The sequence below is a fragment of the Thermobia domestica genome, chromosome 11 (assembly GCF_964235325.1).
Source record: "Thermobia domestica chromosome 11, izTheDome1.hap1.1, whole genome shotgun sequence".
NCBI classification, from domain to species: Eukaryota; Metazoa; Arthropoda; class Insecta; order Zygentoma; family Lepismatidae; genus Thermobia; species Thermobia domestica.
Window position 1 is genome coordinate 133,336,623 of NC_137464.1, and position 12,108 is coordinate 133,348,730.

Below are 12,108 nucleotides of genomic sequence, written 5' to 3' on the forward strand. Positions count from 1 at the left end.
TCAGGGCTCAATTCTTTACCAATTATTGTCGTTAATATAATTTTATCCCAATTCAGTTGTAAGTCCAACACAGCGGGAGTCTCATTATTGTATATACCATTCCATATATCCAATTCCTCCGTCAGGTGATGCATTTCCACATTATCAACTGAAATGTTTAGTATGTTGGAGACAAGTGGCTTCACTCCAAAGCATGAGGACAGGAAAGCTGGAAGGGTTAAATCTAAGACTTTTCTTACACTTAAATCTCCTAAGCGAATTGATAGGCTTGCTTGAGTCCATTGATTTTCATTTAAAGAATAATTGTTGATTGACTGTGGTGCATATTTCAAGCAATTATCAAGTTAAAGTACCTTGGAAGGCATGGACCATGTGCGAGTGGTGCGTAAAAAATAGATCAGTTTCGGTAGTTCCAGGCAGTTCTTAAGAAAGTCTGTTTAGCCTGTTAAATCTACTTTCAGAGTGGAGTAATGTGTTACCATCGAAGTATTCGTGCTAGGAAATTACATTAACGTTTTAAGAAATCACACTGCAAACATGAGTTCTTTAGTTAATGACGACCCACGTCTGACCCTGTACCATACACACCGAAGTGTACATTAAATGCAGTCCGAAGTGTATATTAAGTGTATCAATTTAAGTTAAATGAATAAAGAGCATTATTGAATAAATATACTCCATAGTTCTGGATAATCACAATAACATTTTAAAACATTTTTCTGACCAGAACAAAATGAATTTATTTAATAACTATACGATTTTTGTTACAGTTTCAAGACATACTGTCATCTGTCTTTTCTCAATGTCTGATGAAGAGGACGTTAGGTCCTTGAAACTGTAACAAAAATCGTATAGTTATTAAATAATTCATTTTGTTCTGGTCAGAAAAATGTTTTAAAAGCATTATTGAAGTATTTTAAATAACAATGACGACTAGGTTGAACATTTAAAAATAATAATACATGAATATTTCAACCTCTTGGAGCCCCCACTTCATATCTGAAGCACAGTGAGGCATTAGTGTGGATCGCTGAACTTCCCCCCCCCCCCTACCATTTTTAAACGATTACACGATTATGAAAACGATTACGAAACAACGATTACAAAAAAAAAAAAAAGTACGAAAGACTTTATGATTCAGTTGCATCCTTCTGTTTTATTAGCGTTTCTTTTTCCAGATGTAAAAAATATTAATAATTTATTGAACGCCATTCAAGAGTATTTATCGTGAAGGCGGAATGCTGTTGTTAATGTTCAAGTGGTCGATTTGAAGGCATTTCACTGTATTTAGAAACTTCTTCATTCTTTGACAGGAATGGCGACTATTTGTAACATGGGTGCTGAGATAGGCGCTACAACTTCCATCTTCCCATACAATCATCGAATGAGAGATTATTTAGTAGCAACTGGAAGGGAGAATATTGCAGTTGCGGCAGATGGATATGCTAAAAGTCTTCTCTCGGCAGATCCAGGAGCAAAATATGACCAGGTAATGCATCAAAATCAGATTAAATATTTACACAATTTTTATTTTGTACCATTATATTGCAGAATACTTGTTGGTTAGTGTTTGCTTCTCATATACATCTTTAATATTTTTGTACACACGGGAAATTATTTCTGTAAAATAGGTTTAACTGTATGTAATGTAGATAGCTTATATCTCTGGATGGTTGTGTGGGATTAGCGTCATACTAAGTATTTGATTAACATATGAATAGGAGAAAACTCCACTTTCCAGATTTTAAACAAATTTAATTGATACAATATTTTTTTAAATAGATCAAAAGCTTGCGAGCAGTCGCTGTTGAAATTTAAGAAACAAGTAATAAATGGAAAAAAGTCATCGCAGCGATCCGTTAATATGTATAATTATTATTTATGGTCAGAAGTTCGTGCCACATGAAAATAATCAGTTCCAAGAGAAAAACAGCCGTAGCAAAAATCCATTGTTACATTTTTGCAGTAGTAGTTGCTCAGTATCTAAGACAATTACTGAAATGCGTAATGAAACGTCGTCGTCTTCACCATTGAAACGGCTTGATTTGATAGTCACGAGGCCGATTAATCTTCCTACACTGAAAGTTTCATAATAGCAATCAACTATTCGTGGGTGTCCTTCAGCTTTATTTTTTAATTATTTTCTACTTCCCAGTTATAATTACATCTATTTTCTATTTATATATTATTCTGTTATACATGTATTATTTAAACTTTATGTCTTAAACATTTGAAGAGAAACTTATGACAGAGCAGCAGGGACTTACACAGGATGTAGGCCCTGGCGATCCAGTGCCGCTTCCCCCTCCCCGCCCGAAATCACAAATAGTAAATTTTACCTAATTTTAGAGATGATGATAGACATTTTAATACAACATATTCTCATACTGAATTTGAACCCCTCAAAGAGATTTCTATCCCTGAAATAAATTCCTGCCTATGCCCCTGCAAAGCATTGTCGATTTTTGGTAGTGATCAGGGGTAATGCCTCCCAGAAGCAACAATTCCCCAGTAGTCATAGTCTCTGATAGTTCCCGATGTGGTACTAATATTTGTGCATTACCAATTTTCACTCCCAGTGTATTGAAATTCACCCCAGAGCAACTGTTCCGAAATCTTCACTAGTTCTCCCCTCTGATCCCCATGCCAATAGGGCTGACCTTGAACATATACCACATCTAGAATATCACTATTTATATCAGTGATCCCGACAAAAATATAAGGTGTTTCCGATTCTTTTTGTCAGTCACTCTCCCACTCTAACCTGGGGGGGGGGGGGGGCGGTGGCTCAGTGGTAGAGCGTTCACCTCCGGTGCTTGGGGTCCCTGGTTCGATCCCAGCTTCCGCCGTGTGGACTTTGTGGTGGACAAACACCGTGCTCGTGGGTTTTCTCGCGGTTCTCCCGTTTCCTCCCACTTTCTTCATTCCACCATTTCACTCATCTCTCATTATCACCGTCTCCTTTAGCCTAACCGGCATAATCGTGGGACGTTAAACTTAAAGATTTCATTTCATTTCATTTCCCACTCTGACCTCCATGTCAACCAAGGCTTAAATTGAACTTAATCGGCAGTATTAGTATTCATCTCTGCGACCCTGCAAACTATGAATTACACTAATATCGTTCGTATTCTATTACTTTTACATCTCACCCTTCTCTTCAAGGAATATTTTCAATGTGTTCCTTTCCCCCTCCCTCCACAGTATATTTCTCTTATGATTATTTATGCGTATACTAAATGCGTTTGAAATTCCTTCAGGAGTCTATGTTGCCTCGTACGGTCCATTGTATTTTTTTCTGAGTCAGAAATTTCTAAAGATACATAAATATATTACAGTAACAATGGAATATTGCATTTCCGCCCGATTGTCGTCGTTGTGAAAACATCATGATATGACGTAGGGAAATGAGTTAAATTAAGGTAAGATGTAATATCTAAGTTGAAACATCACAAGTTAAGGAAAACATGTAATAACAAATCTCATATTTGAAAATAATTTCGGCTTAAATTAGCTACGACTACATTTAATTCAAAATTGAACTTTTGAAATACATAGTATTAGCGTAGCTGAAAGAAGAAAAAAACAATAGCGTTGGGATTCGATCCTAGGACTATCCACGTAGGAGTCCCTTACACAAACCATTCATCTACCACACAATGACACCAACATGCTGTTTTTTTTAAAGTTATAGGTTTTGCATCCAAGTAACACTCTCATGCGCATTTCCATAGCTTTTTCTAGCGTGTTCTTTTGAAAAGTCTAACATGTTTGCGACGAATTGTTTCATTTTGCACTAGAGCTTCGCAAAAGGTGATTTATGTCTAAGTATTTGACACTACTTTGTTAGACGGTTCTATCAAATATAACACTATTAACACAGTCTTTTATTGCCTTAAAAAGTGTTCATAAACCAGGGGAAGTTCATTATGCATACCGGAACTAAGCTAAAAGAGGTCTGCGTTCAATGCTAACACTGCCTCCACGGAGTCAAATTTTGGAATATTCCAGGAGTCAACTTTTGGAATATTCCATTCTATTAGTTTCTCAACGTAGATAAAGGAAAAGTATATGAATGACTACGTAAAGTTCTCCATGACTGAATGGATAAAGTCATGATTCGATAGCTAAGAGCTTAGTACTTTGCAACCCGTTCCGGAAGCTGACGGTTTTTTAAGTTCTTAATTCCTCAGATCTTACGATCTTTCTCTCCCTTCGCAATCATCTGATACTCTAAAAAAAAGAGTTGTCCACTTTAATTTGAAATTGCCTGATGTGATTCGGAAACTTTTTCTTCTGTTTTACAAAATCACAAATTTCATCATAATATGAATGCTGTCCGATCATTTTTTCTGCAGTTCTTAACTTGTATATGTAAATCATCCCTCTCTGTCTCCATATTTGAATCTTAATGTTGTTCACTGTGAACCTACATGGATTGGGATCAAACCTTTCACTATTGAAACCAAATGTAATCACTGTGGGAATGTGCTGTGGTAACTATAGGTTTGTTGCTAAAAGCAACATCATTTTAGATTTTGTTTGGGGAGGGTGGGGGGTTGTCTGCCGACATAAGAGTTTCACTTTTTATATCAGTTCTTTACTATACATTTCATCAAACAATGTGTGTTCATGAAACTTAAGGGATGGGGGAACTACTCCACACTGCCCTGCCCAAATGACGCCTCTGAAATATTTGCTTGCCATTACTAGGAAACAAAATGAAATTAATTATTGAATAACACTTATTTCTGTCAGTAGTTTTTAGAGCTCTGCGCCTGCATTACAGACTTTGGGAAGCACAAAATCTACTGCCTTGATAGACAATTTACATAGATTTCACAAGGGGCATCTTCCTAACTTGATATCCCAGCTCCCGCCAAGTGAACTTTGTGGTGGACAAACACCGTGTGCGTGGGTTTCCTCGGGGTTCTCCTGTTTCCTCCCACTTTCTTCATTCCACCATTTCATTCATTACTCATCATCACAGTCTCCTGTAATCTAACCGGCATAATCGTGGGACGTAAAACTCAAAGATTTCATTTAATTTTTCCTAACTTGATATGATACGCAGTCTTTAAAGAGAAAGAATGCAAATAAAGGCGTTTATAAAGCTGTGGGAACATGTTGTGACATGTGTTAAATTCAGACTCTAAAAAGGCATTTCAGAACAAACTAATAAAAAAGACTGTTTTAGAGCTGTGAAGCTTGTAAACATGGTTCCTGTTTATTCTGTCTAAATGTAAAGAGTATATTACGTCATAGACTGCTTTAAGCCAGGAGAGGAGGAGGCGGAGGACGAGTTAGATTGAATACCGGGAGTAGTTAGTCGATCGAGACGTGTGTTTCTGGATGCATAAGCACACGGCTCAAGAGTTTGTTAATAATCTGGACTTTACCTTTTTTGTAACATTTTCTTTGCCATGAACTGTACACATTAATGATTACAACGTTATACATGCGAGTATAGTTTCTTTTAATTACTCATAATACGTTGCTAGTCGTTGTAACGTGGAACTCTCCCCGGTTCACTAATCAAGGATGAAATCTTGCGTTGGAAAGTCTGTGGGTAGAATAAACTTTTGTTTTGTGTTATAATAGTGAAAATAAGCATTTGGACGTTTCGTAGTAGCAGAAGAAACTTCCAACACGTATTTCAGTAACAGTAAGATTTTGCTTCAATTTTGCTTCATAGCCCAAGTGCACACAGACAAGGGAAAAAGAAAGCCTGAATCTGTGTAAGATTTCTTGACATTTATCTTATTTTCCCTTGTAATATTCTTCTTTTTGTGATGTGTAAAATATGTAATACAATTTAAATTGACGTGCTAGTGAAATATGTAATACGATTTTTACTTTTCATATTTGCACAAAAGATAGTGGATCTGAATTTGTCAGAGTTGGAACCACATGTAAATGGTCCCTTCACTCCAGATTTGGCTCACCCCATTTCGGAACTTGGAAAAAAAGCTAAGGAGAATGGTTGGCCACTGGATATCAAAGTAGGTAAGTGGAATATTGATACGTATAGTATTTCAAACTTGTATCTCAGTAGACGCTTCTAATATTTGACATGCATTCGTAATGTCTTGAGAACTATTTACAGTTTTTTTTTTAACCATCGATTGATTGATTTATATGTACTTCTTCGTCAGCGGCGAGACTATTTTGGATCATACACCAAAGGCATACACGCTACCACCAGAGAAAGGAAAATCGATGGTCCACAAATAAATATGATGAAAAATAAAGGTGCAACCAATGGAAGTTCTTTCGAAACAAGAGGAAGATGATAATAAATAAGAATGCGTGAAATGCAGCAAACACACAGAAGTTTCAGGAATATTAAAAAGAATATATTAACGCCTTGTGTGGAGTAGGTTCCAATTACGTAGTAGAGTAGAATGGGTATGCAACATCTATCCTTTCCTTTTTAATATTCCTTAAGTTTCTTTTCCTTCCTGAATTTATTTTTTCCATGATAAAAGTACATAGGTTTCAAGAACATGCCTACATGTAAGTTAACAGATTGCTCAGTATCTAGCGGAACCTTGGATGTTACACCTGTTTTTGATACGACCATCTGCCAACGTTCTGGAAGGCCATGGATTCTATCGCGCTTGAACTTAGTGGGCTGTGAAGCGAAGAAGGTATCAAGTGCATTTTGTACCCCTGCTAGGGATTTGAACTGACGTTCTCTAAGGTAATTGTCCAAGGAATGGAATGTCCGGGGAGTATGGCGGATGCAATAGTGTTCCCCACCCAAGGCGTAGGATGGTGTCCCGAGTTATTCTAGCCACGTTTGATGTAGCATTGTCCTGTAACAGGAGGGCCCCTTTGCGATTCAGTAGTGCTGGCTCCAGAATTTTGAGTTTTTCTTGAACACGGTCAGCTGCTAACAGTACACAGTTGCATTTGATGCTCTGACTAGCTGGTAGCAGTTCCCGATACACGATGCCGCAAGCAATCCATCAAACATATAAGAGAACCTTCTTCTGGTGCAGTGCTAGTTTCGGCTGTTTTGGAACCGGCTCAGCCAATGATGATGGCGCTGTGGAGATTCGTACAGGGCCCACTTCTCATCACATGTCAACGCCCTGTCCAGAAATTGCTCCTTCCTCAAACAAGACAGCAAAGAAACACAGGTGTCTGCTCGCGTTGCCTTCTGGCCCGAGGTCAAATCGTGTGGGACCCATCGACCCAACTTGTAGTTCTTCCCAAGTTGATGAAGGTGCTGCCGAATGTTTTTTTTTTTTTTTTTTTCGCTCACACTGAATTGTAGTCCCAGTTCCTCACATATCTGGCCACTGTTCGCCTCAATTGCTGCCTGAAGATCTTCATTTTGTACATGTGTTAGTCTTCCGGCACGTGGTGCGTCTTTGAGTGTTTCGTCACCTTCCTTAAGCTTGTTAAAACACCCCTGCACTGTCTGCGTAGCCATGACATCCTTACCAAAGGCCTGACATATCTTCCCCCCGCTGCAGCGGCCTCTGATCCCAGTTTGAATTTGTAAAGCATACACGCCCTTATGACGCTCTGTGGAGGTCCCATGTTCATTCTGTCCTTACGCACGTTCACGGTGTAACTGAGCTAAAACAACCAGGTAGTATGTTGGATATACCCACACCAACAACTGACCTACGCCGTATCTCCATTCACATTCCACTCACGGTGTGAGGGCCAATTGAACACAGGCCTCTATAAAGGGCGACAGAAATTTCTTGGTTACCTTTATAGCTGTAGTAGTAAATTTCAACCACTTCAGGTTGAAATTTACTACTAGAGTGCTATGGTAACCAAGTTTGGTAGAGTGCTATGGATTGGGATAATATGTTCTCCTCAGATCCTCAATCGATTTCAGAAAACAGTTTTCGCTATCTTTTACCACTTTCGTTCTGTGGTGACAAATATTGAAACCGGAAATGGCTAATTTTAATATTTTCTGTATTAAATAGTATTTAGCGGAAGATGTAAAGCATTTTCTTAGGACGCTGAATTGATTGCAAAAAACCGAATCTCGATATCTCATACCGTTCTCACCCAACAGAAATAAGTATTGAAACCGGAAGTAATATTTAAATTTGAACCAATTCCTGTTTTGGTAGAGTGTTGGTAATAGTCATGTTACATTGTCTTGAGACGCTGAATCGTTTAAGAGACGTCTTCTCTCTAACTGCTTCCATTCTTGGGCGATAAAAGTTCAAACCGCAAATGGCTAATTTTAACCACTTTTGGTTGGATGAAAATTTCAATGCAGAAGATGGAACCTGTTCTTGAGATGCATCATCGATTGCAAAAAGCCACTTCCTGATATATCTTACCGTTTTTGTTCTGCAAAACTCAATATTAAAATCAGAATTACTAGTAAATTTGAACTACTTATGGGATCTATAGAATAGTGCATAGTAGCGGTATATTGTCTTAAGACGGTGAATTCTTGGCAGCAAACCACTTCTCGCTGTCTATTACTGTTTCCATCCCGGCGATAAACATTGAAACAGGAAATATCAGTAACTGAAAAATAGCTGGTTTTGGCAATTTGATAGTCATGATATTAGAACAAGACAATGGTTCTTGTCTTAGAATATTACTATTCTTATTAGTGTCGGTGTGGTAGTACAGTGATAGAGTGAGAGCTCCTCCGTGGCTAAGCGGTTAGCATAAGCGCCTTTGGCGTGGGAGACCCGGGTTCGATTCCCGGCGGGAGCTCATGTGGTTCGGATTCCACGTTAATCAGTAGGTCCACGTCTCATATAGCCTCGCTGCTGAAAGGGACGCTAAACTAAAATCAACTCAACTCAACTCAACTCAACAGTGATAGAGTGTGACCTATGATTCGATTTCCCTGTAGAGTATGGTATCTGCAGTGCAATAAACAGTATATGCTTCTTCTTCCTAACGAGGCTGGCGATAAGCCCCTGTAACTCCATCATAAATAAGGACGTAATCATTTTATAAACTACTTGTGAACCTTCGCTCATATAACGCTACTAGTTCTTACAACCTTTCGTTAACCTTATTTAAGAATTGCAAAATGGAATAAGAGAGAAAACATATAATGACGATGATTGTTTATTTACATAAGTTATACATACGACAAAAGGGAATCTGTTGGTCACTACTGCTTATCTGCTAAACCAGGGTCAAACTCTGTCATAAAAGTTAGTTTAACAGAGTTTAATTTAATAGTATAGATTCTGTCTGACTTATAAAGAAAATCACTATATCAGCAAGGTGATTTGAAATAATACGCCAGGCATATGACAAGCCTTGGGCTTAAGACTGAATCTGTCGTTTATGCATTGTATTCCATTACTGGCTGCTTACATGTTTCGGCCTCGTCTTGGAAGTCAGCTTCTGGTCTCATATTCATATCGCACGATAATGAGTTTAATCACGCACTAATTATAGGCACTGTAGTTCACTGGATGCGTGACTACTTCCTCTTCCAAGCCTAGAGCAGCGTGCAGATTGCAAGCCCACAACAAACCTTTTTGTGTGGCTACGGAGTTGGGATCGAACTTTGGACCTCTAAGGATAGCATCAGTGGTAACCCACAGCAAACCTCTTTGCGTGGCTATATAGAGTTGGATGGATCTCAGGACCTCTGAGATATGCAACAGTCACGGCCTACAGAAACCTCTTTGCGTGGCTTATGCAGCTGGATATAAGTGGATTGAACTCTGGGCCTCTCTCTTCCGAGATCGAGGCAGCCTGTTAATTAAGAACTCCTCGACGTGCAGCACCTTGGCCTACCATTCGAGAACGACCTCCGTGACCTCAAAACCCGAAGTTTAAATACTGCTTGCTGTTCTTGGTTTTTCAGGTCACGAACTACTTTCTCCAACTAAATTTTACTTAGGAAGTTAATTTTTAGCTTGTGTTCCGTATGTTAATGCAGCCATGGAAACTTTTCCAACGGTTTCTTGTTGACTTGTAGGAAAACACAAGTTTATTTTGCTTAATATTGGAATTAAAGTTTGTATATATTTTTTCATTCTCCCAGTGTAGAGTGACCTGATTCTATGTGATCATTACAATATGTTGTTTATAGACACTGAATCGTTTGCAAACAACCGCTTCTCGCAGTCTGTTATCATTTCCTTCTATGGCAATAAAGGTTGAAACTGGAAATGGCTACTTTGAACAACTTCCGGTTTTAGTAGAGCGTTAACGGAGAAAGTGGAACCTATTTTTAGAACGCTGGAATAGTTACAAGAAACCGCATCTTGAAAGGATTTACCGTTTATGATCTATGGAAATCATTATTGAAAGTGGAAATAAATCAAATTTGAATCATTTAAGCTTTCTGTAGAAGATTTTGGATACTCATGGTAGGTTGTCTGAAGACGCTGAATCGTTTGCGATAAACTGGTTGTCACTATACCTATTTTACTATTTTTTGTTTTATGCCGAGATACGTTGAAACCGGAAATTGATAATGTTTAATTACTTTCTGTTTGTGTACAGGGTTAAACTTATTCTTGGAACGCTGATAATAATTATCGTTTCTGCTCTACGGCAACAACTTTTGAAACCGAAAGTAATAGTAAATTTAAACCACTTCCAGTTTCGGCAGAGATTTTGGATAGTCTTGAATGTTGTCTTGAGACGCTGAACCGTTTTCAAAGAACCGCTTGTCTTTATATAGCCATTTTCATTCAACGGGGATACATGTGGAAAACGGGAATACTAAAATAGAACCACTTTCGGTTTGAGTAGAAAGTTCTCAGAGGAGATAGAACCTATTCTTTGGACTCCGAACCGATTGCAAGAAACTGGTTTTCGGTGAGTTTTATGGGCCGCGGTGGCTCAGTGGTAGAGTGTAATCATTGGTTCGATCCCAGCTCACGCCAAGTGAGCTTTGTGAGGACAAACGCCGTGTACGTGGATTTTCTCTGGGTTCTCTCGTTTCCTCTAGCCGGCATAACCTTGGGACTTAAAAATTAGATTTTATTTCATTTTTCGATATGTTTTGCCGTTTTTGGTCTGATACCTATTGACACACGGACGGACGGGCAAAGCCGTTTTACAAAACTTTCCGTCACTTATGCAAGCATAGTTTAGAAGTACAAAAGTATGTCTTTGGTTTTACAAACCTTGTGAACATAACATACCAAAGAGACTTCTGTGTATAGTTCAAAAACTTAGCCATGGTATGCCAGATTCGAAGCCAGTTTTGGTATGGCCTCTTTAACATTATATATAGTGAAACAGATTTGGGTGTCGTCCTACTTGGGACAGTCTTATGTGCGACAGGAACTGTTAACTGTCCTATGAGCGACCGATTCGATCTGTTAACTGGTCTATGAGTCACCGATTCGTTCATAGTAAGATAATGGAAGAAGATTCCATCTTCTTTAACTTGTTTCACCCTAGTTTGATTTAGAATCTAACAAAATGTACTATGAACAATTTACGTTCCTAGAGGTCTCATTTCTTCTAGCCGTTTCACAATCACAAGGAACATACATCTTCAACAATTAACTAAAAAATTAAGCATTAATGAGATACCTCCAAAAAAGCTTCAGTCTCCTCCCTTACTTTACATACCTTTACAAATAAATAACATCTTGACATAAAAAATTTGTTAATAAACACCCTTAACATTTAATCAGATATAAACGTACAGTTCATTAGTATTCCTTCCACTTCCTAAATTCTTCTTGCTTAATCATAAATTTCAAATGTAATCTTACCCTTACATTCATAGGTATTAAGCGTTCTTAAATAAGCATTGCATGCAAGTATTAATAACAAACTAGAAGTCTAAACGTAGAGAGTTTACGAAACTGTTACACGTTTAAGTTTTCCAAAATAAAATATATAGCTTTGCTTAGTGGGTAATTAGATTTTAATTAAATTAAGTACAGAAAGCGAGATTTTGAAGAAAGGGATATTACAATTGGATTTTCAACAATCAACTACATAGGAATATACTTTTCATGGAAATATCCATGTTGTCTCGTTAAGTTATTTGATATGTTTTGTCAAATCTAACTCAAAATTAAGTTTCAGTTGCAATCACAGTAGACAGAAAATACATTTGACGAACAGTATCACTAGCACGTACATATTTTGTACCAAGGTTGTTCAGACGCTAATGAC

The 12,108-nt window shown here is 37.9% G+C and overlaps 1 protein-coding gene across 1 annotated transcript in view; it reads left to right on the top strand.

Moving 5' to 3' along the window:
- LOC145664455 (aconitate hydratase, mitochondrial-like) overlaps positions 1-12,108 on the top strand; it is a 417,790-nt gene that overhangs the window by 229,737 nt on the left and 175,945 nt on the right. The window contains exons 7-8 of the mRNA XM_081731145.1: positions 1,314-1,489; positions 5,877-6,006. Coding sequence (XP_081587271.1) covers positions 1,314-1,489; positions 5,877-6,006 — 306 coding nt within the window. The remainder of the gene's footprint in view (positions 1-1,313; positions 1,490-5,876; positions 6,007-12,108) is intronic.